The sequence below is a fragment of the Lissotriton helveticus genome, chromosome 5_1 (genome assembly GCF_964261635.1).
Source record: "Lissotriton helveticus chromosome 5_1, aLisHel1.1, whole genome shotgun sequence".
NCBI classification, from domain to species: Eukaryota; Metazoa; Chordata; class Amphibia; order Caudata; family Salamandridae; genus Lissotriton; species Lissotriton helveticus.
The window spans coordinates 1,823,165,261-1,823,190,201 of record NC_136065.1 but is presented as its reverse complement, the minus strand read 5'-3'; the positions used below and the strand labels follow the sequence as shown (position 1 = coordinate 1,823,190,201).

General features: G+C 46.4%; 1 protein-coding gene across 3 annotated transcripts in view; it reads right to left on the bottom strand.

Moving 5' to 3' along the window:
• Positions 1-24,941, bottom strand: part of ATXN7L3 (ataxin 7 like 3) — a 157,156-nt gene that overhangs the window by 56,632 nt on the left and 75,583 nt on the right. For 2 of the 3 annotated variants that reach the window (XM_078645194.1, XM_078645196.1), the window contains 3 exons: positions 13,469-13,512; positions 12,885-12,956; positions 12,083-12,216 (listed from right to left, as the gene is read on the bottom strand). In XM_078645194.1, the coding sequence (XP_078501320.1) occupies positions 12,083-12,216; positions 12,885-12,956; positions 13,469-13,512 (250 nt within the window). The remainder of the gene's footprint in view (positions 1-12,082; positions 12,217-12,884; positions 12,957-13,468; positions 13,513-24,941) is intronic. The other variant, XM_078645195.1, reaches the window with a different exon arrangement.

Here is a 24,941-nt window from a genome sequence, read left to right as displayed (position 1 = left end):
CTTTCGGCACCTTAGCCTGGTCGGCAGCTTGCGCCTGTTTGGGGGCCCCCGAAGACGTCGGCGTCGGCACCGGAGCGGACGTCTTCGGTTTCGATGGCGTGTCGGCCATCTTTGTTTTCACCGGTACCGAGGGTTTCGGTTTCGTTTTCAGTAATGGCGGCTCCGCGGAGGTGTCCGTAGCCGAGCCGGAAGGCGGGGCCGTGGATCGAGGTGTAAGGTCGTGGGTAAGGCCGCGTGGCGATCCCGTGACCTGAGCCTTTGTAAGAGTACGAAAGGGGCATAGCTCTTCCTCCGAGCTATCTTCCATGGCACCATATGCTTCGTCGTCGTCCCCTACCTTCGACGATTTCTTCAATGTCGGGACTGTGGTCGTCAGCTCCGTCTTTGGACTCGACCCCCACCGTGGTAGGGGAAATCTGCAGGTGACGCACTTGCTCGTCTTCCGCGAGGTCGTCAAAGATGTCCACCGGTGCTGGAGCCGATCTCTGGGCCTCAAGGCGCGCCACGCGCCGAAGCTTGATCGTCTTTTTCGATCGAAATCTGGAACAGGCCATACAGTTGGCCTCGCCGTGGTCCGGCGACAGGCACTTGTTGCACACAGGATGGACGTCGATGTGTGGGTACTTGGATCCACACACGGGACATTTCTTGAATGGACTCCGCTCCATGCCGTCGAAGTCTTGCTGCGTCGACTAGGCCCCGATCACCGAAGAGTCTCACGACCCCCCGGATATCCGACTCTACGAGCTGGAAGATAGACGGGACCGAACGCGAACAATACAGACGGTGCCAAGAAGGCCTTTTGGCCTTGATAAAGTACTTTTACGATTCCGAACAGGAGACGTCGAAATCACATCCGAACCCAATGGCGGAAAAAAACAATCTGGGGATGGAGTCGATGCCCATGCGCACTGTAGTCCAGGGGAGGAGCCACCTATCTCGTGATACTTCGAAGACTCTTCCAGGACAACAATGTGCAATCATCCGGACCCAACACTAGGCGGCGATCTATGCTACAGATATGAATTTAGCAGCCCACATGCCTCGAACATACAAGTTACTAGTAAACCCGGTAAGGATTACTTTTGCTGTTCAGTACTGGGCTACAAGGTATAGTACTGGCTTCTCCCCTATCACAGGTGATTACTTTGGAATTCGGGTGATTATATATGAATATTTTTAGTTTCCAAAACTTCACACTTAGAAGATTTTTCGAGTCAAACCAGTCAATGTTATCCAATGGCAGGTGAGTGAGTTATCGGTTTCCAGGTGAGTATTTGGCTGATGAAGTTAGGGTTCTGGGCATAGACTCAGAGGTCCCCCAGGGTCAGGTAAGTACAGTTGGTTCACCCCCAGAGGCACAGGGGCGGCCAGGTGCAGAGGTAGTTAGGCCCAATGTTAACCAATGAGGGAAAGGGGGCCTCCGGTTGGTGGCTGCTGGCTAGCAGGCCACGCGGCTGTGGGAGCTGGGCTCCTGGTCACTTGCTCAGGGCAAATGGGAAAGTAGGATAGGGCATAGGTTGCACTGCCAGGGGCACTCGGGCGGCGGTGTGGCAGCCTCTGCAGCCACTCAGCCCAGACGTGGATTGTGGTAAGGTTTCAGGGGGCATCTCTAAGATGCCCTCTGTGGTGCATTTCTCATTAAATCCCACACTGGCATCAGTGTGGATTTAATGTGCTGAGAAGTTTGATACCAAACTTGTCAGTCTTCATTGTAGCCATTATGGTGCTGTGGAGTTCGTAATGTCGACCTCCTAGCACCATAAACTCTTAATGGCATCACTGCACTTACAGTGCCCAGGAATGGCCCTGGGTACTGTAGGGGCACAGGGCTCATTCACCTGTGCCCTCACCACTGGCATAGGGCACCCAGCTAGAGGGGTGACTGATGTATGCCAGGGAAGTGGTGGTGTGGGCATGGCACACAGGGATGTGTGCCATGTCGACCCTTTTTTAGTTCTGTACTTACTCACTCAGCCTGCAAAGGCAGCGCGCGGATGCCAGGGTACATGGCCCCTAAGGGTGGCACAATAAGTGCTGCAGCCCTTAGGGGTCTCCTCTGGTCACCATGCCCTGGATACCATTTACTAGGGGCTGACAGGTGGCCAGAGATGCCAATTGGGTTTCAGCTTCAACACAGTTTTAGGGAAGGTACCTGGTTGGCAGGAGCCCAGGGCACACTCCGTCAAGCACATCAGCAGTCAGAAAAAAGTGGGGGCGTACCAATGCAAGGAAGATGGCACTTTCTCACATGGGTTCAAGGGTGCCCTTAAATACGGTTTTATGGGAAGTTACTGGGGTAGCAAGGTAGTGCCAATGGGCAACTGACCTTAGGGTGACAACACCCTTAGTGTGCTCGCCCCACGTGGAGGACTGGGCTCAATTCCTGACCCTGATTGGAGGATATCTGCCAACTGCAATATGGCGGCCTCTGAAGAGTGGGTTTCTTCTGCAAGATGGCGCACTGAAGAGTGGGTTTCACCGTGCCTCTCCCACCTGAGGGGTGGGGTTGGTCCAGATAGCAGGAGAGGCCGAGGGTCACATTGCACAGGCGGCAAGGCCTTTGAAGCTCCCCTGCCACAGATGGCTCTTCCCAACCTGGGGGAGGTGTGAATACCTCCGCCTAGGAAAGGCCTTGTTTCTGGGTCATGGAAGCAATGGCTCGTACCCCAGGGGTCCAGAAGCCTGTCTCTTGGTGGCAGGCTGGTGTGCACCAGTCAGTAATCCACAAGTGGTTGGTTTGGTTCAGGTGCCCCCTCTAGAAGGGACCCCGAATGCCTGGGATAATAAATCTGACATTGGAATCAGTGCAGGTTTATTATTCTGAGATGTTTGATAACAAACATCCCAGGATTCAATAAAGCCAATTTGGTGCTGGGAAACTCGTAATGACCAGTTTCAAGACCATATACTCAGTATGGTTTTACTGGGCACTTATAATACATAAAAATTGCTGTAGACATTTTAGGGGCCTCATATGAGGTATAGTGCACCCTGCCTTAAGGGTAACTTACCTGGGCCTCATGCAGTGCTGGGCAGGCATGGCACAGAGGGATGTGTGCCATGTTGAGTCTTCACTTTTAGCTACTCCACACGCAGGCTGCAGTGGTAGTGGTGTATGTTTCTGGTGAGAGGTCCCTGAGGGTGGCATAATACATGCTGCAGCCCTCAAGGACTTTCCCTGGCTACCATGCCCTTGGTACCAGGGGTGCCCCTTACAGGGGACTTACAGGTAGGGCAGAGTTGTGCCAATTGTGGAAACAATAGTACAGGTTAGGGAAAGAGCAAAGGCCCTGGGAACTTGATTGAGTGTGCCCTGGACCCCTACCAAAGTGAATCCGGTATTTGGCAAAAAGTTAAGGGGTAACCATGCAAAAAGGGCACTTACCTACACTCCCTATTTTACATGTAGGCAGTGGCAACAGCGATCAGGTGAACCCCTATAGAGGTGCAAGATTTTCAGGTGCAAATTATGTCCTTGACGACATGGTTTAGAGGGACCAGCTGCTTGAGGATGCAATAGTGGACTAACCTTTTCCACTTTGTGGCATAACACGTCGGGAAATAGGCTAGTGGGCTTCATGTAGACTCGTCATGCACTCCAGTGGGAGGTTAAGATAACCAAACTCTTAGACCTCAGGTGCCTGATCGCTAGGGTCCTCATTCAGCCTTTGTTCTGACAGAGATTCGGCCTGTTGGGGAGCTTCTCCGGAGGGCTGATGGATATCTTCAAGAGTGCAGAGTACAAAAGCTGTCTAACATACGTGGGAGCTACCAGGATGAATGTAATGGATATTTGCTGCATTTTCCTTACATGTACGGAAGAAATGGGAGAAGAGGAAAAGCATAGGCAAATTTCCCTGACTAGTTTATCCACAGAGGACTGCCCAATGACTGTGGTGTGCAAAGCTTGGGCATTTTGCAGAACCCTAGGTGGCACACAGGTCTATCTATGGAGTGCTTCAATAGAAGTAGGAAAGTAAAACTGGTGGGTAGAGTTCCCACCCGTTGAAGTTGAAAATATTTGTAAAGCACACTGTGACCAAGCGGCTTCCTGGCGCTGGAAGATAGACAGTGTCAGATGGAAGAGGCAACCAGGGAATTACAGGGTTGTGAAGGCTTGGGCATACAGATGGGTTTTGAGCGCTTTACGGAAATGTGAGTAAACAGTGATGGACCTGATGGTGAGTGGAAGACTGTTCCAGAAGCGGGGGGGCAAGAATAGAGAATCTGGTACCACCCGTTCTGGACTTACGGAAACGGGGGGCACTGAGGAGTGCCTGGCTGGAGGAGCGAAGATTGCGACTGGGGTGGTAGTGGGTGATCATGGAATTAATAAAGACAGGGGTGAGTACGGTTGCGGGCCATAAAGACTAGGCATCCCATCTTGAAGAGAGTTCTCTGCAGGATGTGAAGCCAATGGAGGGACTTAAGGAGGGTGGTGGTATGATGGGACTTGGGAAGCCGATGGACAAGGCGGGATGCCTGATTCTGGATGGTCTGAAGGCGCCGGAGCTCATAGGCAGGAATGCCCGTGTACAGGCAATTCCCATAGTCCAACCGTGAGAGAATCATAGCCAAAACAATTATTTTGAGGGCATCAAAGGAAAAAAAACGGGAGATCTTGCGGATAATCCTAAGGGACATAAAGCAGGATGATACAACAGAGCTAACCTGGGTACGCATGGAGAGGTCCTGGCTGAGTTTGATGCCCAGGGTTCTGACTGTTACCGAAGGAACCGGAGGGGGGCCGAAGATGGAAGGCCAAAAGGCAGGAGTCCAGGGGCTGATGGCGCCACCAGTCAGGACTAACTCCGTTTTGTCCGGGTTAAGCTTGAGGTGGTTTTGGTTCATCCAATCAGAAATAAAAATAAGTACGGATTGGAATTTAAGAAGAGAATCAGGAGCAGGGGAAAGATCAAAGACAAGCTGAAGGTCATCTGTGTAGTTGTACACAGAGACCTCCATGCTAAGCAAAGAAATGATGAGGGGTTAGATATAAAGATTAAAAAGAAGAGGGGATAGGGAGGAACCTTGTAGGACCCCGCAAGGCACCGACTGGGGGGGGGGGGGGGGGGGGATCAGAAAAGCCGGAGAGACGAACGGCCTGTGTCCTGCCTTGGAGAAATGAGGAGAGCCAAGAGAGGGCAGTGCCCTGGATGCCCGCTGCCCTGACACGGTCGAGAAGGATGGAATGGTCGACCGTGTCAAAAGCAGCGGAGGACAAATCAAGGAGCACCAAGGCCTGGGGGGAGTTGGAATCCGCCTTGCTCTTTAGCTCATCAAGAACAGAAATGACCACAGATTCGGTCGAGTGGACCGGGCGAAAGCCAGCTTGATGAGAGGCTAAGAGATGATTGTCCTCTATATAGGCCGACAGGCATGAGGTGATGTGGCTCTCCAGGATCTTACTAAGATAAGGGAGCAGGGAGATTGGCTTAAAGTTAGCAAGGAGAGTAGGGTCAGAGCCCGTTTTTTTTTTTTAAAATAGGAATGACTGTGGCAGATTTAAACAGAGATGGAACTATACCCTGGAAGATGGATGCATTGAGAAGGGATAGGGGGGGGGGGGTTGACATGAGCAGGTCAGAGAATGCGTGACGCCTTGCTTCTAGAGACATGGTGGTTTTGCTGTCCATTTTGATGAGGATTACTTTGCGCTGAATGATCTGAAAGAAGGCTCAGAGACCTAGGTATTTGGCTAGGAGCTTGAGATAGGTGATGTGGGCTCCCCCTCTCCCGACATTGAGGGGGGGGGGGCACATCCTCTGTTTTGTCTAGCTTTATAAAGATCAGTCAGTCAATCAATCAGGGCTGGTAAAGCACAACTACTCACCCATGAGGGTCTCATGGCGCTGGTGGGGAGAGAGGTGGCTCAGTTGAGGGCTGGGGTCATCAAAAAAGCCAGAACTTGAGGTATTTCATGAAATGGGGCAGTGTGGGAGGTTGTGTAAGGCTTTGGCTGTGAGGTAGGAGAAGGACTTTCCTCCCGTTCTGGTCTTGTAGATGCAAGGGACAGTGGCAGACAAGAGGTCGGCTGGTGGGAGGTGTCTTTTGAGTGTTTGGAAGGAGAAGCGGTTGTTCAGGTAAACCGATGAGGTACTATGAAGGGCCTTGTATGCATGGTTGAAGAGTCTGAAAGTTATTCTTTCGACTGGGAGAAGGTGGAGATCGCGGAGGTGTTGGGTGATGTGACAGACAGGGTATGTCCAGGTTCATTCTGGCTTTGGCGTTCTGGACAGTCTGGAGTTTGCGAAGGAGTTTCTTGTTGATTCTGGTGTAGAGAGCATTTCCATAATCCAGTCTGTTGAGGACAAGTGCATGCGTGACAGTTTTTCTGGAATCGGATGGGATCCATCTGAACGTCTTATGGAGCATGCAGAGGGTGTTGAAGCAGGTCGAGGATTCGGCGTTGATCTGGCGGTTCATTGTGAGCGAGGAGTCCAGTATGATGCCGACGTTTTCTTGAGTGGTCCATCGGGGTGGAGCGATTTCCGACAGCGTGGGGCCACCAGGAGTCGTCCTATGTGGAGGGGGTGGAGCCAAGGATGAGGACTTCTGTTTTCTCTGAGTTGAGTTTCAGGCAGATGTTCTTCATCCAAGTGGTGACGGCTTTCATCCCTTCTTGGAAGTTGTGTTTGGTGATGTTGGGTTCATTGGTCATGAATAGGATAAGCTGGGTGTCGTCGGCGTAGGAGATGTTGAGCCCATGGTTCCTGACTATGCTTGTGAGGGGGCACTCCACAGTTGGTCTCTGTCGGTTCCGATATGCCCCCACTACACCCTGGAGGGATGAATCTGTGATAATGGTCACCTGCTGAACGGGGTCTTGGAAGGGCCTACTCTGCAATATATTGTTGCTGTTCCACCACTGAAGAGAGTAATGGGCCTGTCCCCCAACATGAAAACACAAATCCCTGCGCACTCAGGACAGTATATACACACAATGTGTTAAGTAAATGCAAGAGAATAAACAAAGGAATAGGTCCCACGAAGGTAATGGAGTTAGTTTTCTCCTTTTAATAGGTCATCAAGGTTAGAGAAAATACACAGCCAGCCAACACGTGTTTCGTTGTAGACATACAAAAGTTTTTCTACAACTCTTCAGGGCTCAATGGCTGTATCCCAGGTGGGTAAGGCCCAATTCCGGTGATAATTCCAACCCGGAAGGGTAACCAAGTTCAAAATCAGTATTAGGTATTGGAAAGTGGATGAGAGACCCTTGGTAAGGCCGATAGTATTAAAGCGTGTCTAATAAGAATCAAGCGGCTGAATCGCCCTCGCTGTTCTGGCGTTCATGTTCCGGGGTGGTTCACGCACCCGTGTCTTTACTGGATACTCCCGGAGTCACATTTCTATTCCTTACGACATAAACGAAAGGCAAGTGCACGATACCTTCGCCTGCCTAAATAATTTGATTACTCTGGCGTTCCCTCACCATTGAAGAGCTTTAATACTATTGGCCTTACCAAGGGTCTCTCCTCCACTTTCCAATACCCAATACTGATTTTGAACTTGGTTACCCTTCCGGGTTGGAATTATCACCGGAATTGGACCTTACCCACCTGGGATACAGCCACTTAGCCCTGAAGAGTTGTAGAAAAACTTTTGTATGTCTACAACGAAACACGTGTCGGCTGGCTGTGTATTTTCTCTAACCTTGATGACCTATTAAAAGGAGAAAACTAACTCCAAAACCTTCGTGGGACCTATTCCTTTGTTTATTCTCTTGCATTTACTTAACACATTGTGTGTATACTGTCCTGAGTGCGCAGGTATTTGTGTTTTCTTTGTGTGACCTGGTTTCACAAGAAATTCGAGGGGTTCAAGGGTCTCCCCTCGCCTGCCAGCACCACTAACTGATTTATTCATTAAGCACTAAATATTACGTCAATACAGCTTGAGCGCCATTAATTCCTGTATACTTAAAACCAGTTCCTTGTGTTAATTTAACCCTGTCCCACGCCAACACTATATTCTTCCAGTGACACTCCGCTTGTGAACACTGCTTGGAAAGGCACTCCTGTAACAGGCACATGTGGAGCCTGGCACATGGTACAATGGCACTGCAGCGGGTCATCATCCTAGGAGGTGCATTACAGTCCTGCCTACGAGACGATGGGTGGGCTGGAAAAGAGGCAACAGCTGTTGGAATGCCAGCACCCTCAGAGGGACCCCAGAAATGCTGGACCTGAAAAGGTTGAAAGTCGGACTAGGTAGCATCTACGGTGAATGAGAGGCTGTGGAGCAGGGAGATTACAGCTTGAGTGTGGGCTAGGGATTGCTGCCTGCTGGCACCCTTGAGCACCCGACTGAAGCGGTAAGGGAACATGAGTGCTACCCACTCCTTAGATGCACAGCTACCACTGGTGAACACACTTGGGGTAGGAATGACCCCCAAAGGGCAGTAATCTGAATTATCAGTGTTGGCCACATGCCATAAAACGAAGGCAGTGCCAGTAGGAGGGGCAAGTGCATGAAAGTAGGCATCCCTGAGGTCTAACGCAGTTATGTAGTCGCCTTGCTGAAGCAGCAAGATGATGTCCTGCAGAGTTGTCATGTGGAAACATTACAGGATGTACTTGTTGAGGGGCCTGAGATCCAGGATTGGCTTTAAAGTGCAGTCCTTCTAGTAGAGAGAATAGAAGTCCATGTCCTGGTAGTGAGGTAGCACCCTTGAGAAGCAGCACTTGCACTGCTTCCTGGAGAACGTGAGGATATTCCTGACAGAGGGTATGTTTGAAGGATGGGATGTTTGTTTTGGGGGAAGGGTGGTTTGGGGGGCTGGGGCATTTTTGGCAGTAGGCCTGGCAGACGACTGCGTTAACTCACTTATTCTAGCTGACTTCCATACTGTGAAGGAGGAATTCTTGCAGTCTCATCTCCCCCTCTACCCGCTCCCCCAACAGGGAAGGGGTGCTTGGAGCTAGAGGCCCTTTCACTGGTACCTCTTCTACCTCTAGCAGTGGGGACACCTTTGGTGTAGGCTTTGCCCGCATGCTGGTGGAAGGACTGCTGGGGCCTGTGATAGGAGTGTGGTGTGTTGGAGAAGGTGGCCTTTACTCCACCTCTAGGCCGCCTTCCTTGGCCATCTCTAACCTTTCCTCTGCTGTTACGCTGAAAAAATACTCCTCTAGTGAGGCTTTCCTGCCTGAAATGCCTGATGCTGCTGAAAGTCAGAACACTGGCGTTGCTGCAGCTAAGTACCCACCCCCACTTCCGAAAACCAGGAGTTTCGCCATGTCCTCCTTTATTTTCTCCAACAATTGTTCACCATGAAAAAGGGTAACTGATGATATGCTACTGGACTGGAGGATGAAATCCGAACACCCGGAGTAGGCAAATATTCACAGAATGACACCGGTATCATCTTTCTAGCTTATGTGTCTGCTGCATTTAATGCACAGCAGATGTTTGCATTAGATAAGATTTTCCCTCCCGCACCAATTTCTTTACCACATTTGACTAATGTCTCAGGCAGATGTTTGACCAACTGCTCCACCCCGCCCAACGGCACCAGCCATACCCTGAGATTAGGCTTACAGAGTAGACGGTGCACCACTACGTAGCTGCTTCCACTGCAATTAGCTGTCCTGCTGCATTGATTTTGTGTGTCTTCTTATTTTGAGGCAGTGCATCAGCAGTTACCTGGGCCCCACTAGGTAGCTAAGATGTGCATGACCACTGATCTAAACTGGGTCATCATGTGACCTTTCTTTCTATCCTGGATGTGACTACTCTGAATTTGACCAGGTCTCTAAAATTCTCTGATGCACACTTCTTCAATATGGTTTCTAAAACCAAGTTGTCTTCCTCGATAACATGCAGCTTCACCTTGTGGTAATCTGCTGCCCCCTTACTGTGCATCAGGCTGAGGTGTTATCTGGCAGTGAGGTTTTCATCAGGTCGGGCTTGAAGCTAGTACCCTCCTGGGGTCTACACTGTAATCCTGTGAAGGATCTCATCCTCTGCTGGGACAGGCTCATCGTATGGATCCTGTGTGTCAAATAATCTCCTGTTCTGAATGTGTGGAGTGCTGCAGTGAAGGTGAAAGCTGTAGTGACTGTGGTGGTGGACAATTAGGGGTTGTTGGTGGTTGAGGGATAGAGCTGGTGCCCTTCTGCCTACATTTCTTTGGTTTAGGGAATGTGTCTGAGACAGCCTCCTCAAATGTTAGTTTCCTCGTGTTGTGGAGGTTGAGCCAAAATCTTCTCAAATTGAAAAGGGATGCAAATCTTCCTTTGGCTGACAACAAGCTGTTATGGCAGCTTTATGATCAGAGCTGTATCATCGAGACAGACACTGGTCCTGGAGCGGACTTTAATGTCTATTTCAGCATTGAAGGTGTCGGTTTGGCTCTTCAGGCTGAGAGAACGTCCCCCTTCCATATTTAATTGTCTTTTGGTTTTTGAAGTTCTGAAAGACCAAACAGCTAGATTGCTTCTTGCATCCGAACAAACAAGGTATCAAGGAAGATCACAAATTATCTCTAAAAAGAATCTTATACTTTCAAGAAAAAAAATCCCAAAGCCTGTGCCCAACAGTAGATGCCAGGAATGTTCTAAGAATGTAATCTGTAACTGCATATGCTACAAACCATATGTTTTGGGATTGTTAGAGATTTAATTGTATGCTACTGAGAAGTGATATTTGAATGGACGGTCTGATTTAGGATTATGTTGACAGTATCTCATAAGAGAAAACACACTAATATTTGTTTAAACGAGTCAGATCATAAGCATTCTCAGTGATTATGATAAAAAAATGTATTGAGCCTAAACATTTTCTATGCAGGGTTTGAAATTCATGCATGAAGCAATTTTATTTTCTGAGTTTAGTGCTGGAAGATGGAGCAAGCGCATCTGAGTGGTAAATAAAAAAATAAACAAATAAAAAGTGTTTAAAAACGCATTTTCAGAAAGAAGCTGCCCTGTAGCAAATTGCAGCTGCCAGACTCTCCTAAAAAGCTGAACAAATTAAATTTTAAAAAGTGGGATGGTATAGAATAAGAGCAGTGGAGGAATGAAGTAAACACCGCTGAGTGGCAGTGTTGAGCAGGGAGGGGTGAAGGAGCAAGAGAAGGTGGTAATTAAAATACAATCTTGAAAATGACACAGAAGCATCACAGAGCGGAGAAGGCAAGAAAACAAATGCACTGAATGTAAGGAGTGGCAGGATAGAATTCATCCAATCAAAAGGAGGCTAAAGAAGCCATGCTCCAGGGAATGGACAAAAACAGGAAGAGGAAGGAAAGCCATTAAATAAGAAGCAAGCACATGAGAATGACATGAAAGCCACCAAAGATAGACAATAGGCTAACACAGAGCCCACTTTACATATTTGTACTGTGCACAATAGGTCTTAAGACAAAGCTGTCTGCAAGCGAGACCTAAACATTTCTAGCTGAATTGAATCAAAAATGACTTAACAAAAAGTGGCACACATGGTGCTGCGCAGTGGCAGATCCTTGAAAGGGTAAACTGGTCACCTTTTGGTTGCTAATTTTTGTATTTGGGTATTAAACTGGTAATAATGAGTTGAAGGTTTATCTGACAGTAGTCACTTGTTGAATGCATAATTATGCATTATTTTGGTCGTCTCCAATTGTTGCCAAAGTCCAAAGGCCCAGATTATTGGCAAATATATTTTCTGAAGCACAAATCTCAACGATTCCCATCCTGTGGCTAGAACAGCTTGTGGAATGATTAGGAGGCGATTCGAGATTGCAGAATATTTACATACCTCGCTGCATGTCTATTGTTCTAATCTAGGCATAAGAGCACTAAAAATGTCTATCTAATGTAACTCTCAAATACCTCCGGCAGCAGAAAGTTTCTAGTATAAGTTGCTTTTGCCTGCCCATAGGTCAGAAACATGTTTATGCAACTGTTGAGGCCAACTACTAAATGACAAGTTACATATGACTTTACAACAGGTTGAAAAGGCAGTAATACAGGTGAATCAGGTTTCTTTTTTTAATATTATCTAGTCAGTTCCATACCACCTGATAAGTTCACACAGTAATTCTACACTTTGAATGCTCTACCTCTTAGATATGGATACCTTTCAGAACTTTCCTTACTTGCTTTAGAAGAGGCAGAGTCCGAGGGAGAGATGTCCGAAGAGCCGTCCCACTGCAGCCGGCTCATGAGGGCCTGGCTCTCAGATACATCAAAGCTTTCAATCTCGGGTCCACCTTCCACATCTGTTAGCAAGCTGGGGTAAAGGGGTCAGAAAGGGAACATTAAGAACAGCAGAAGCACAATCTACAAAATCCTCGTATAATCCCTGTTGGGGACAAAAATCACAACCCCATGTAGCTAGATCACAGCAATAATTAGTTGAAACCATAAAACTGTTTCTTCAACCTTGAAAATAGGCCTTGATCAGTCCTTTGTGGAAGACCAAGTTAAAATAACAATTCATAGGACGTGGATGATCGTGAATTGCCTATTTGTGCTGTGAGCCTACGACCAACCCAAGAACTGTGGCTCAGTTCACCAGCTGTGACAAAGGGAATGTTTTGTAAGCTGCTGCAGAAGAAGGGAATATTTATGGGTCTGGCATAGTTTATTAGAAATTCCATATTTTGATGCACCTGACAGACACCTATTGCCTTTTCAGGCACAAGTTTATTAGTGAGATTATTAGATGTTGGCTTGGTGTATTCACTTAGATTTTGTGGTGTCAAGAATGTGTCAAACAGAAGGTCTAATGAAATGGGTTTGAGGGAAAATTGTTCTTACTGGGAGCAGATATCTTTAGCAAGCTTCTCACTGATTGGAAACATTTTTAGTGAATAATTTCTCAATTCCACAACAATTTTAAGATGAACGTTAAAAAAAAAAAAACAACCTTGACTCAGAATTGCAGTAACTACTTACTCAGAGTTTCCCATCAGGTACACTCGAACAGACCTCCGCTGCTCGTCTGTGTGCTGGGGGCAGCGGAGGGACCTGTGGAGGGAAAGGACGATAGAAATACACCTCACAAAATGGAGCTGGCTCTGCACCCCACAGTTCCAAGCAGGCCTAACCTTGCAGTACGGGGTATTCTGGAATGAGTTGCCTTAAATTACAGCAGGAAAATTGCAAAGCTGCAGGAAAGATACACTGCAACCCAAGTGTGTGGATTATGTGCAGTATCCAGCAAGAATTCATAAGATTACATGAAGCCTGGTCTACGATGCTTCCGTAGGAGGAATCCTGAAACAAAGCCACAGCTAAGGGTGAAGTAACGTTTGCTCAACAGCTTTGGCCATCTAGCATTATTCTTTTTGCTTCTGAAAAGGTGGGTCATAATAAGGGCATCTGTAAGTCTAAGTGAATGAGAGGAAACGTGTGGAGGAAAAGTCTTGCCCAGTGAAGCTAGCTCAACTCTCCACAGCAGTGAACACTGCCCAGTTCAAATGTCTAATAATTGTTTCAAAAACTACTAGTCAGAAATAACAGAGGAGCAGCAGGCTTACCTTGTGCACATCTTCTTGGTATGTTCAGAGATGACTCCACATTGCTGAAAAAAGAAGTAATATTTTAGTGGAAGACCGGTGTATGATAATGTCTGAAAGTAACAATGAGATAGGCTTGAAGTACATGACCCAGGCCACTAACACAGGGCCATGCCCGAAGGAGCAAATTCCCCAAGGCGTTTGGTGGAAAACTGACACTGGTGGCCTGCACGGAGAGTTGAGTCTGCAGGCTACAGTTAGAGAGACATACGCCTTTAAAGTAAACGCAGCAGGAAACTTTCACTGCAGACTGTAATGAGTGTGGTTGCAAAGTGGAGAAAGCAAGCAGCTCCTGCAAACTAAACCACACAGGAAGGAATGTGGTCACATACTGAACCAGACTGAATAGCCTAGTCTGAAAATTGATGCTACATCTGTAGAACGAACATCAAAGGAAGAGATGTGCGCACTGACTGCACCACCACACCTGGAAAGTAGCCTAGTTAGATTCAACCCCTTAGAGAGGTCCCACCCAATATGCCTTCGGATAGATCCAATGCTAGAGGCAGCAAGCAGATACATCGACTACACCAGGGACTGAACACTACCAGGAACAGTGTCTGCAAATTAAACCTCACGGAGTGGATATGTTGTGTAGACTTTGTCTGCATGGAGACACATACTTGAAAGCTAAACCCCACAGGCATAACAATGCTTTCAGAGTAAACTCTTAAGGAAGGACAGCACCTACAGACTGAACCTGCAAGCGGAGTGGCACCAGCAAACAACCTGAAGAGGAAGTCATTTATGATAATGCAGACTAAGCCCCGCAGAACAGGAAGGCCTGCAGATTACCTCCACAGGTACAGCTGATCTAGAGATGACACACTGCTCCATTGAAGGAATGCCACACCTCCACACAAAGCCACATAGTAAGGGATACACCATGAAGGGAAAGCAGCATCTCCAGACTAAACATTATAGTAAAACAGGACAACCCTTGCAAACATAGACAAGTCTGTAGACACCACTCTGCAAGGAGATTTGCAACGGCAGACTGAACAGTACAAATTAGAGCAACACTCGCACAATGTACCTCACAGGAGAAGCTCTTTTTGTGGATGATCATTATATATTAATAAGGACAAACCCTTAAATCCACCATGACCAGGGAAATCTCAATATGTATATGAACACGTGTATATACATACACACACAAAATTGCATCATGAATATAACCATACTATGTTAAATGCACACAAAGTTGTATGAGCCTCTCTTTTCTTCTTCACAGAAGGAAAATGCTACTTACCCAGAATGCATCTGTTCTTGCCTTATAGAGCTGTGGAGTCACATGCTTTGCATAGATCGCCATCTAGTGTTGGGTCCGGATGTTTGCACTTTATTTTTCTTCAAAGAAGTCTTTCCAGTCACAAGGTAGGTTACTCCTCCTTTCAGTGATGATGCCAATGCGCACTAACTCCATTGTTAGATTGTTTGCCCGCAGAGGGTGATAATAGAGTTACTAAGAGTAGTAAAAGAAGATGTCCATTAATGTATGTATCCAAGTAAGAAGTTACTGCAACAGGTATAGGTACCCGTAGAGGTGGGTGGGCGCATAGGACTCTACAGATCTATATGCCAAGAACAGATGCATACTGGGTACGTAGCATTTTCTGTTTGAGGCATATGATCATATGCTTTGCATAGACTATATAGCAGTTACCTGCCAATGCAGTGGCTAACCTGTATCTGTTGCAGTGGTCGGAAATAGTGTACGTGAAACTGCTTGGCCCACTCTAGCTTGTTGTCTTGCTAACACATCTACACAATAGTGTTTTGTGAATGTGTGAGGTGTAGACCATGTTGAAGGAGTAAAAGGTTTATTCAAACAGTAGTTAGATTTCAAGTTAGTGAGGCCCTTACCTGCTGAAGTCCAACATGTGGATTGAGCCAGTCTGTCTCCTAGGAGATTCTGAACAGGAGAAGCAGCTGCCCAGCCCCCATCCCCCGGGACAGCAGACCATTGGCTATTCAGCTACTAGGCAAGTCTGAGCCCTCCTCTCACACCTGCCCAGGCCCCTTAAGGCCTTGCTGGGTGCACCCCAAATCATTCTCCTCCATCTTGTGAGTTGCAGCCTACCTGTGCCCCAGATTGCAGTGAGCAGAGTCCAGGAAGTGGTAAGGAGACAGACTAGTGCCGTCTCTTCCCAAGACAAAAAGTTGTTTAAAAAACGATTTTCAATTTCTGTTTTTACTGTCTTTGCCTGTGGTTGTTACAGTTAAAAATTGCAGTTTTAGCCTGCCTGTAATTGCATATTTGATCACCTGTGTTGTGTTTTAAACTTGTGGCTCTTCCTGCTCATGATTGCCTACATTTAGCGTGTTGAATTGTGGGATTTGCAGTCCAACCTCTGTAGTTTGTCCCTCTCATTTTTTTTTTCCCCAGAGTTTTATATAGCGCGAACTAGACCCGAACCGAATCAGGTATCAGAGCGCTTTACATAGCACCAGTTACGTTACATGAGGAACACTTTCATTTTTTAGGCACGGGGAGATTAAGTGATTTGCCCAGAATCACAGGAGGTTTTTGGCGTCGTTACCGTGACTCGAACCCAGATCCCCAGGTCCGAGGTCGAGTGCCTTAGCTGTTAGGCCAACCCCTCTCCCCCTCTCCTTGGTGACAATTCTGTTTTCCCACCAAATTTCTCCTTTGCTCTGTGCTGAGACCTGCATGTTAAAACAGTGCACTCCCAGCCACCATTTTGTGTTCACAAGCCAGTGAGACCAGCCCCCCTACCTCCAGCCCCCCCAAGCAACAGGGATTTTCTACATCAGAGGGTGCTTTTGTGAGCTGTTTAAACAGTATTTATTAGGGCCTGTGCACTTCGTTTTTTGGCCAGCAGAGGGAGTAAAGGTTTATTCAAACAGTATTGTTAGATTTCAAGTTAGTGAGGCCTTTATCTGCTGAAGTCCAAAGTGTGGATTGAGCCTGTCTTTCCTAGGAGATTCTGAACAGGAGAAGAAGCTTCAAACTCCCTGGCCTGCAAACCTTGTCTGAGGTCGCTGGGACCTTATATGGTCTCCAATTGGTTGGTACATGTCTACACTGATTGGTGGTTGGATCTGGTGTTTCTATTGGATTAGGGTTAATGTCCTCATTGGTTGGGTGTTTTAGGGTTCTGATTGGTTTCTGGGTCTGTGATTCAATCATTGTAGGGTTGGGAGTAGGGTTAGGCTTTCCATTGGAAGTAGGGACTAGGGCTACATGTGCCATTGGTTGCATGGACTTCTTTTGGGACTACTGGTAGGGCTATAGCCTTTATTGGACGTAGCGATCAGGGTTTTTGAACTGATTGGGTGCTTGGACTAGGGCTAAGGTTGGCTGTAAGGTCCTGGTCTCCTATTGGTTCTAGATCTTAGGGCTAGTGTTGTGATTGGATAGTGTTAGGGTTCACATTATTCAAAGTTTTATATAGCACGAACAAGATCCTTGCAGATATCAGAGCGCTTTACAGAAAGAAGGGGTAGGGACAACAGGAGGGTGATTAAGCAAACTATTGGGTACAATATAGTAGTCGGTAGTAGGTGAGTAGCATAATGGGATAGCAATCATGTACAGATATAATACTAATAAACAATCAGGTAACCAATAATACAAAACCGGTGCAAAGTCTTTGAACCAGCATCAATAGAGTTCAGGTGAACTTGGCCATAAGGATGGCTTTTACCTCTTTCTTAAAAATTACATAGACAAGGGGTAGGGGCAACAAAAGGGTGGTTAAACAAACTATTGGGTACAATATAGTAGTCGGTAGTAAGTGAGTAGCATAATAGGATAGCAATCATGTACAAATATAATACCAATAAACAATCAGGTTATCAATAATACAAAAGCGGTGGAAAGTCTTTCATCCAGCAACAGTCGAGTCCATTGGCTGAAGGGGTCACCTGATTACTAGGGCTATAAAAACATGCCAGGGTTAGGGTGTCTCAGCCTGGGCGTTGAGGCTAAGGGCAGAGAGGACAAGGGCAGTTGCCTGTTTGAGCCCGTCAAGGGCAGAGAGGACAAGGGCAGTTGCCTGTTTGGGCCTGTCAAGGGCAGAGAGGAGAAGGGCAGTTGCCTGTTTGAGCCTGTCAAGGGCGGAGAGGACAAGGGCAGTTGCCTGTTTGAGCCTGTCAAGGGCGGAGAGGACAAGGGCAGTTGCCTGTTTGAGCCTGTCAAGGGCAGAGAGGACAAGGGCAGTTGCCTGTTTGAGCCTGTCAAGGGCAGAGAGGACAAGGGCAGTTGCCTGTTTGAGCCTGTCAAGAGCAGAGAGGACAAGGGCAGTTGCCTGTTTGAGCCTGTCAAGGGCAGAGAGGACAAGGGCAGTTGCCTGTTTGAGCCTGTTCGAGACTGGTCGGGACAAGGGCCAGAAATGCTGCCCTTTTCTCATTTAGCAATACCCAGCCCACACATCCACAAACAGAGCAACAAACTCACACCAAATGTACACCACGCACAACACTATGCACAGATTAATGTACCAGCATGCACTACAAACCAAACCAAACCACATCTACACACCCTACTATCCCAACTACCACACATATCCACCATCACCTAACAACAGTACACACCTCTATCCTATACCACTAACCAATACACTCATCACTAACACAACGCCAAACACCATACATAACTACATCCCATTCAGACACACTCTACCCGCTGTAATTACACCTAACAGACCACCTTTTATCACTAACAAACATATAATCATCCTTCCTTCAGGTGTCCAACAAACACCCTCCTCTCCCTATTACCATAATAACACTAACACACACACCACCACACTTTGTAACTCTTGCAACAAACCAGTTTAAGATAAACACTCACCTCTACTTCATTCCCTCCTACACACAACATACACTCTACTCAAACACATCACCACCCCCTCTACGTCACAGCCTCCTCTCACAAACAATACTAAACAGCCAAATCCACGGCATGAAACATACATCAGCACCCTTTTTCACTACTCCTCAAAAGCAAAACATATCACACACACCAGCACAAAAAGATCTTCAAAGCGCAACACCTCATAATACTTACCATCACAAAATACAAACATATACCCACCTTTCAAACCACACAAAGGAGCAAACTCCAATGCCAAGCTTTCACTCTTCCACCACACCTAACACAGATACAGCAACTCTTCTAACCGCCTCTCATCCATTGGACAATTTAGAACATTACTACATGACCCACATGCTGCACCACCTCCCCTGACTCACACACCTTCCGCCTTGAACACACGCAAAAAATATAAGCAACATGCCACACCTCACAACTCTGCTTCTCCATGTCTACTTCACAACAATCTTACACCACAAAAGCAATACAACACTCCAACTCACTCTCAAACACCATCTCCAACACATACACATGCAGACCCATCAAAATGCCTTCTTAGCATGCTGGATGAGGAACACGATACAGAACAGCTACACAATTGCTATCCTAATACAGCTCCGGCACTAAAAACACACCTGCTACAAACCCACACAATACTGATCACTCTTCTACCTCTACTACTCAAGATTTAGCTCTTCCCCACATAAGCTCATACGCAAACAGAAATTTACAGTATCCCTCTGTATACAACCATTTTTTCACTATAGATATGTACCTATCTTTGTGTATTACTTTGTATAAACATGTAAATATTATGTTGTTGAGAGAAAAAATAAATAAATAAAAATCATCTTTGATCTACATGTACATGCTTCCATTGTGCATCTATGTACCTTCCATGTACTTGGATCTGTGTGTCTGTTACTTTTCTCCTGAAAAAGCATATCCAATGCACTACCCTATTTCTCATCCTGTGCCTCTATCAATATCTTTAATCTACATATACTTACCTCCTTTATATACTTTCAATGTAATTATGGATCTATATATCCATCACTTTCTTCTAATTTAGCATTTCCAATGCACTACCTTATTTCTCAGCCTATACTTCGCTCAATAGATCTTCTAGCCCAACCTTCTGAATCATCTCAAACTTCTTCTACTACTCCTTCCAATGCACTACCCTATCTCTCATCCTATACATCTATCAATATATCCTCTACATCCACTCTCTCATTTATCCCAACCCCCATACCACTACTATGATTGGCAAAATAACCCTTTCTAGACTCTCTCCTACTCTACCCCTCCTTGCATCATCTGACACCTCTTTTACTATATCGTTCCCCTAAAACAAACCTTTCTAAACTCTTCCCTCCAAGTTCTCCCCTTCAAAAAAATAATTATAAAATAATCCTTCACTCTTATCCCTCCACTATCCTTTTCAATCCAAATCAACAGACTAACATGTTCACTTCTCAAATTCCATATTAACCTATACTAATATACTACCCAATTAACTGAATAACATATCCACTACTCAAATTACTTCATTTTTTTTTTTACTATACTAATTTTCAACAGTAATCCTTTATGGGTTCCGGAGTGGCGTGCTAATCGCCAGACAAGCGCTTCAACACCCATCAGGGGTAACAAGTGCTATATGAATGCACATCTTTCTTCCCCTTTTATCCCTCCACTATCCTTCTCACTCCAAGTAACTGACTAATATCCACCACTGAAATTACTTCATATTTCACCATACTAATTCACCACTAATCCTTTGTAGGCTTCCTGAATAGCGTGCGTCAACAAGCGCTATATAAATTCAAACCTTTGTCCTCCTCTATCCTTCTGCTATCATTCCAAATCCAATTAACTGACTAACCGATCCACCACTTAAAATGTACTTGCATGTTTCACTAAACTAATTCAACACTAATCCTCTATGGGTCCCGGAGTAGCGTACCACTCGCCGAAAAAGCGCTTCGACGCCTCGTCAGGGGTAGTAAGAGCTATATAAATGCAATTACAATACAATACAATCTATGGGTATATTTCCTAAGAATGCCATAGAAGCCCCCAGTTTGCTTGTAGAGTGTGCCTAGGGGAAACTGTTAAGGTTTGTTTAGCTTTTGTGTAGCATATTTGAATGCACTTGACTATCCACCTCGCAATACCTGATTTTGATATGGGATTGCCTTTATGAAGTAGAGCAAAAGCGATAAAAAGTTGATTTGTATTACGGTAATAAAGCAATGCTTTCTTTATATCCAATGTGTGTAGGGCATGTTCTGCCACTGAATCTGGTTGAGGGAAAAACACAGGTAACTGAACAGATTGATTAATACGAAAAGTAGAAATGACTTTAGGAATGGATTTAGGATTAGTCTAAATAACCACTTTATTTTTATGCGTTTGTAAAAAGGGATTCTTCTATAGTAAATGGCTGAAGCTCACCCACTCTTCTGAGTGATGTGATGGCAACGAGAAAAGCGATTTTCCATGTGAGAAATTGCAGTTCACATTTGTGCAATTGCTCAAATAAATCTTGTGAGAACAATGTTAAAGATTACACACTGGAGCAGGTGGACGTCTCGGGGGAATGAATCGAGTCCCTCCATAAAGGCTTTGATGACAGGCACTCTAAAATGAGATAGATATTGTCTATTCTGGAGGTATGCAGCTATTGCAGCCAGATGTAAGCATACGGACGTGTACGCTAAATTGGAGCGTTGAAGATGTAACAAATAACATATAATGTTTTGTACAGAAGCATCAAGCGGGTTGATGTGGTTGTTATTACAGTATATCACAAATCGCTTCCACTGTGCTGCATAGTAGCAGGCTTTAGTGGTGGACGTCTAGCCTCTTTGATAATATTCATGCAGTCTAGTGGTAAAATAAGATAGCTAAACTCCAAGACTTCAGGAGCCAAATCGCCAGATTGAGTTGACTGGGGTTTGGATGTCTTATGTCTCCATGTCTCTTTGTGAGGAGATTGGGTGTAAGACATAGTTTTGGTGAGGAAATACTGAGAGTTCCAATAGGGTTGTGAACCAAGGTTGACGGGCCCCAAGTGAGAGCAACTAGGATTAGTGTCAGGGATGCTTGTTTGAGTTTGCGAACCACTAATGGAATGAGTGGGAGAGGCGGAAAAGCGTAAGCAAATATCCCTGACTAATTAATTCATAGTGCATTGCCTTTGGACAATGGGTGTGGGATACCTGGACGTGAAGTTGTTGGTTATTATGCGTTTAGATGTGTGGCGAACAGGTCTCTGGGTGGGAATCCCCACATTTGGAAGAACGGGAGGGTGTATTTCCTATTCCTGGATTTGCTGTGTCTGCCGACTGAGCAAATCTGCCATCTGATTGTCTACTCCTGGATGGTGTTCTGCTAGGAGATATATTTGGTGATGTATGGCCCATTTCCAGATGGTCTGTGCTAGCTGTGACAGCGGGAGAGTGCGTGTCCCTCCCCGTTTTTGTATGTAGTACATGGCTGTCATGTTGTCTGTACGAACTAGGACAGTCCTGCATACTAACTGGAATTGAAATTACTTCAGCGCCAGAAAAATCGCTCGCAGCTGTAGATGATTTATATGAAGCGGTTTCTGCTGCAAGCTCCAAAATGCCCTGAATTGTGTGGGTTTGGAGATGCGCTCCCCAACCTGTCAGTGATGCGCCTGCCATCAATACTATGTGTGGAACCGGGTCACTGAAGGGCTGCCCGTTTAAGGTTTTGTGTGTTCCACCACTGCAGAGAGCGATGGATGCGGCCGTTGACCAACACTTGATCTGATAACTGACAGTGAGCTTGGTTCCACTGACGTGCTAAGCATTCCTATAGGGGACGCATTTGAAGTTTTGCGTAGGGGACTATAAAAATGCAAGCCGCCATAATTCCCAGTAACTGCATGAACACTCAAGTTGGTAAGGAGTGTTGAGGCTGAAACTAAGACATCAGGGTTTGTATATTCCGAACTCCGGCTGGAGTTCGGTATGCTGGAGCTTTTTGTGCTTTTATAGTAGCTCCTAGATATGCTGGAGACGTGGATGGTTGGACAGATTTACTGTGAATGCCAGCTCGTGGAGCAATTGCACAGTTTTGGGTGTTTGGCGTAAGCAGCTGTTGTGTGAGCTGGCCTTCATGAGCCAGTCGTCTAAGGATGGGAAGACATGAATATGTCGTCTTCTTAGATGGGCTGTGACTACTGCCAAGCATTTTGTGAAAACTCTGTGTGACCCTTGAACCCACCGACGCTGTTTGCCCTCGCCTGCTGGTTTGTGAATACAACATCTGCGGAGGCTGCAGGGGTAGCGCGGAAGGGACTCACTATCCCAGGAGTCCCTGCTTGACCACGTTACATCCGGTCAGCGCCCCCCTGCGTGCCCCGCCCCACGCCGCCCTTCCTACAACATCGGGAGAGAGCACGCTCTGCGGGACGCAGGCGGGACGCCGGGCGAAGCCCGGGCAAAGGGCGGGCCCTCTACGGCCCTCATCGGCCTGAGGAGGCTGGGCTGGGCCTGAGACCCTGGTTCCTGATCCCCGTAAGTTGCGCTCCTCTTCCTAATAGTTCCCGTTTTTACTATCTAACTTACGATGGCAACTGCTGCTACTAGTCCTGTCTTAGTGGGAGCTGATAAAAATGCGGGCATGTTAAACCGTACTCTGGACGATTATTTCTTGAAACTAGCCCCTGAGGGTAACAAGGAGTTGCTGTTAGCAGAGAGGAGGGCAGATCGCCGTCGTTCAATAGAACGCATAAAAAACAGAACCTTCTCGGAACCCATAATGTCCGTTACATGGGATGATGATCTGACTATCAGCTCAGCAGACAACTCAACGCTAACAGCCAGCGTGCCCTTGCTCCTTCAAGACTGTTTAGCTCCAGCAGTGTCACCTATCCCAAGTCAACAAGACTCATTACCTGTGGCGAAAGTCCCTAATAACACCCCCAAGAACTTGATTTCACCTACAATTAGATCCGGCAAAGTTGTGAGAGGAAAATGTTTGCGGCCACTGTCTTTTAAAATAATTGGGCCCCCACCACCTAAAAGGAGACTGAAAACAACATCAGCAAATAAGTCCAAACTAAGCCACACAGAGTTTGGCAATAAAGCGAAGATTGACGTTATTACGTCTTTGGGAGGTCCCGTCGCTCAACAAGCAATAGTGGCCGTTTCTCCGCTCCCAATAACTTTATCTCAATCAACCACAGAACCAGATATCGTCCTCGCTCAAATGGAAAAAGACTTGCAACCAGCCTCCTTCAAGTCTCTTTTGGACAATATCGAGTTGATTGTACGCACTTATACACTTGCAATGGCTGAAAGATTTAAAGGGTTGGAGTCAAGGTTGGGTAAAATAGAGGAGGACCTGACCAAGCTAGGGAACTTTGTCCAGTCAGAAGGGCCCACAAAAGTGCAACAACAAAAAGTTATCACAACAACGCACCCTCCCAATAAAAATGTCGTCGTCCCTACACCTTCAGTACCCCTAAACGTCAATAGCCAGGAGGCTGCAGCAACTCCCGCTGCCCCCACCGGCCACATGCGGTCACGATAATACCTGACGGCAATAACTCAAATAAATCTCTGCCAATAGACTCATTATTAGCTCAGGGAAGATCAACCGTTGCAGTCATAGACAGTAATGCTACCACTAGAGTTAATGCCCTGACTAGAGATCCTTGCTCCCTTCCGGATAGACACCCTAGATCCGCCGGGAATGTGACCAACCAGGGGAGAGGTGAACAAACCAGGATACCACCTATGGAACTTCCACCAGAAGCGTTGCCGTATGTGGTTGTACTTACCGGGGTCCCAGAGCTGATGAAAGGAAAAAGAGAGGGATTTTTCCAATTAAAACACAAAATAACGCACTGGCTTTCGCTGTACAGACCCAAACCCAATCAGGTAAATGGCGAAATAGTTCATGTCCGGCGCATGCCCTGGCTGGGGGGCAGAGCAAAGGATATAGGGGGAGACATCGTGGTCATAAACTTTAGGGATATAAAAGCAGTACAACATATACTGAATTGGCCATTTGCCAATGAGAATAGTTGTATTGTACCACGTCCTTTGACGTACTTTTACCCCAGATCTGTTGTACTTCCCCTACAAAACCCAATTAACAGCACCTATTTTACCCCCCAGTCACTAACTTTGGAGTCCGCACTGAACCCAGCATATATGCCCTATCTAGCTCCGCCACCTGCAATGCAGGGGTGGAATACGATACCATTAACCCACAACATAGATGCAAAGGGTAGCATGTCACATTTGATGCCATTTACTCCTCTAGAGCTTTATAATAGATTTGAGGCCTTTAGCGGTCTTGAGGAATGCGATTGATGTTTAAAGTATGTAGAGGGAGTTTGGGATGGTGAGATTGTCCCCCGAGATGAAACAGAAACACATACTGTTGCAACATATGCTGATATGAATGGTGGCTCACCCGCTGTATTATTTACAATGCCTTCTGGGTTCAACGTGGTGTCTCCACCACTTTTAACTGCTATTGTGTTTAATAATGGTATTCCTGTAAGTGATGTTATTAAGGATATATGCACGACAAACTGCCATGACG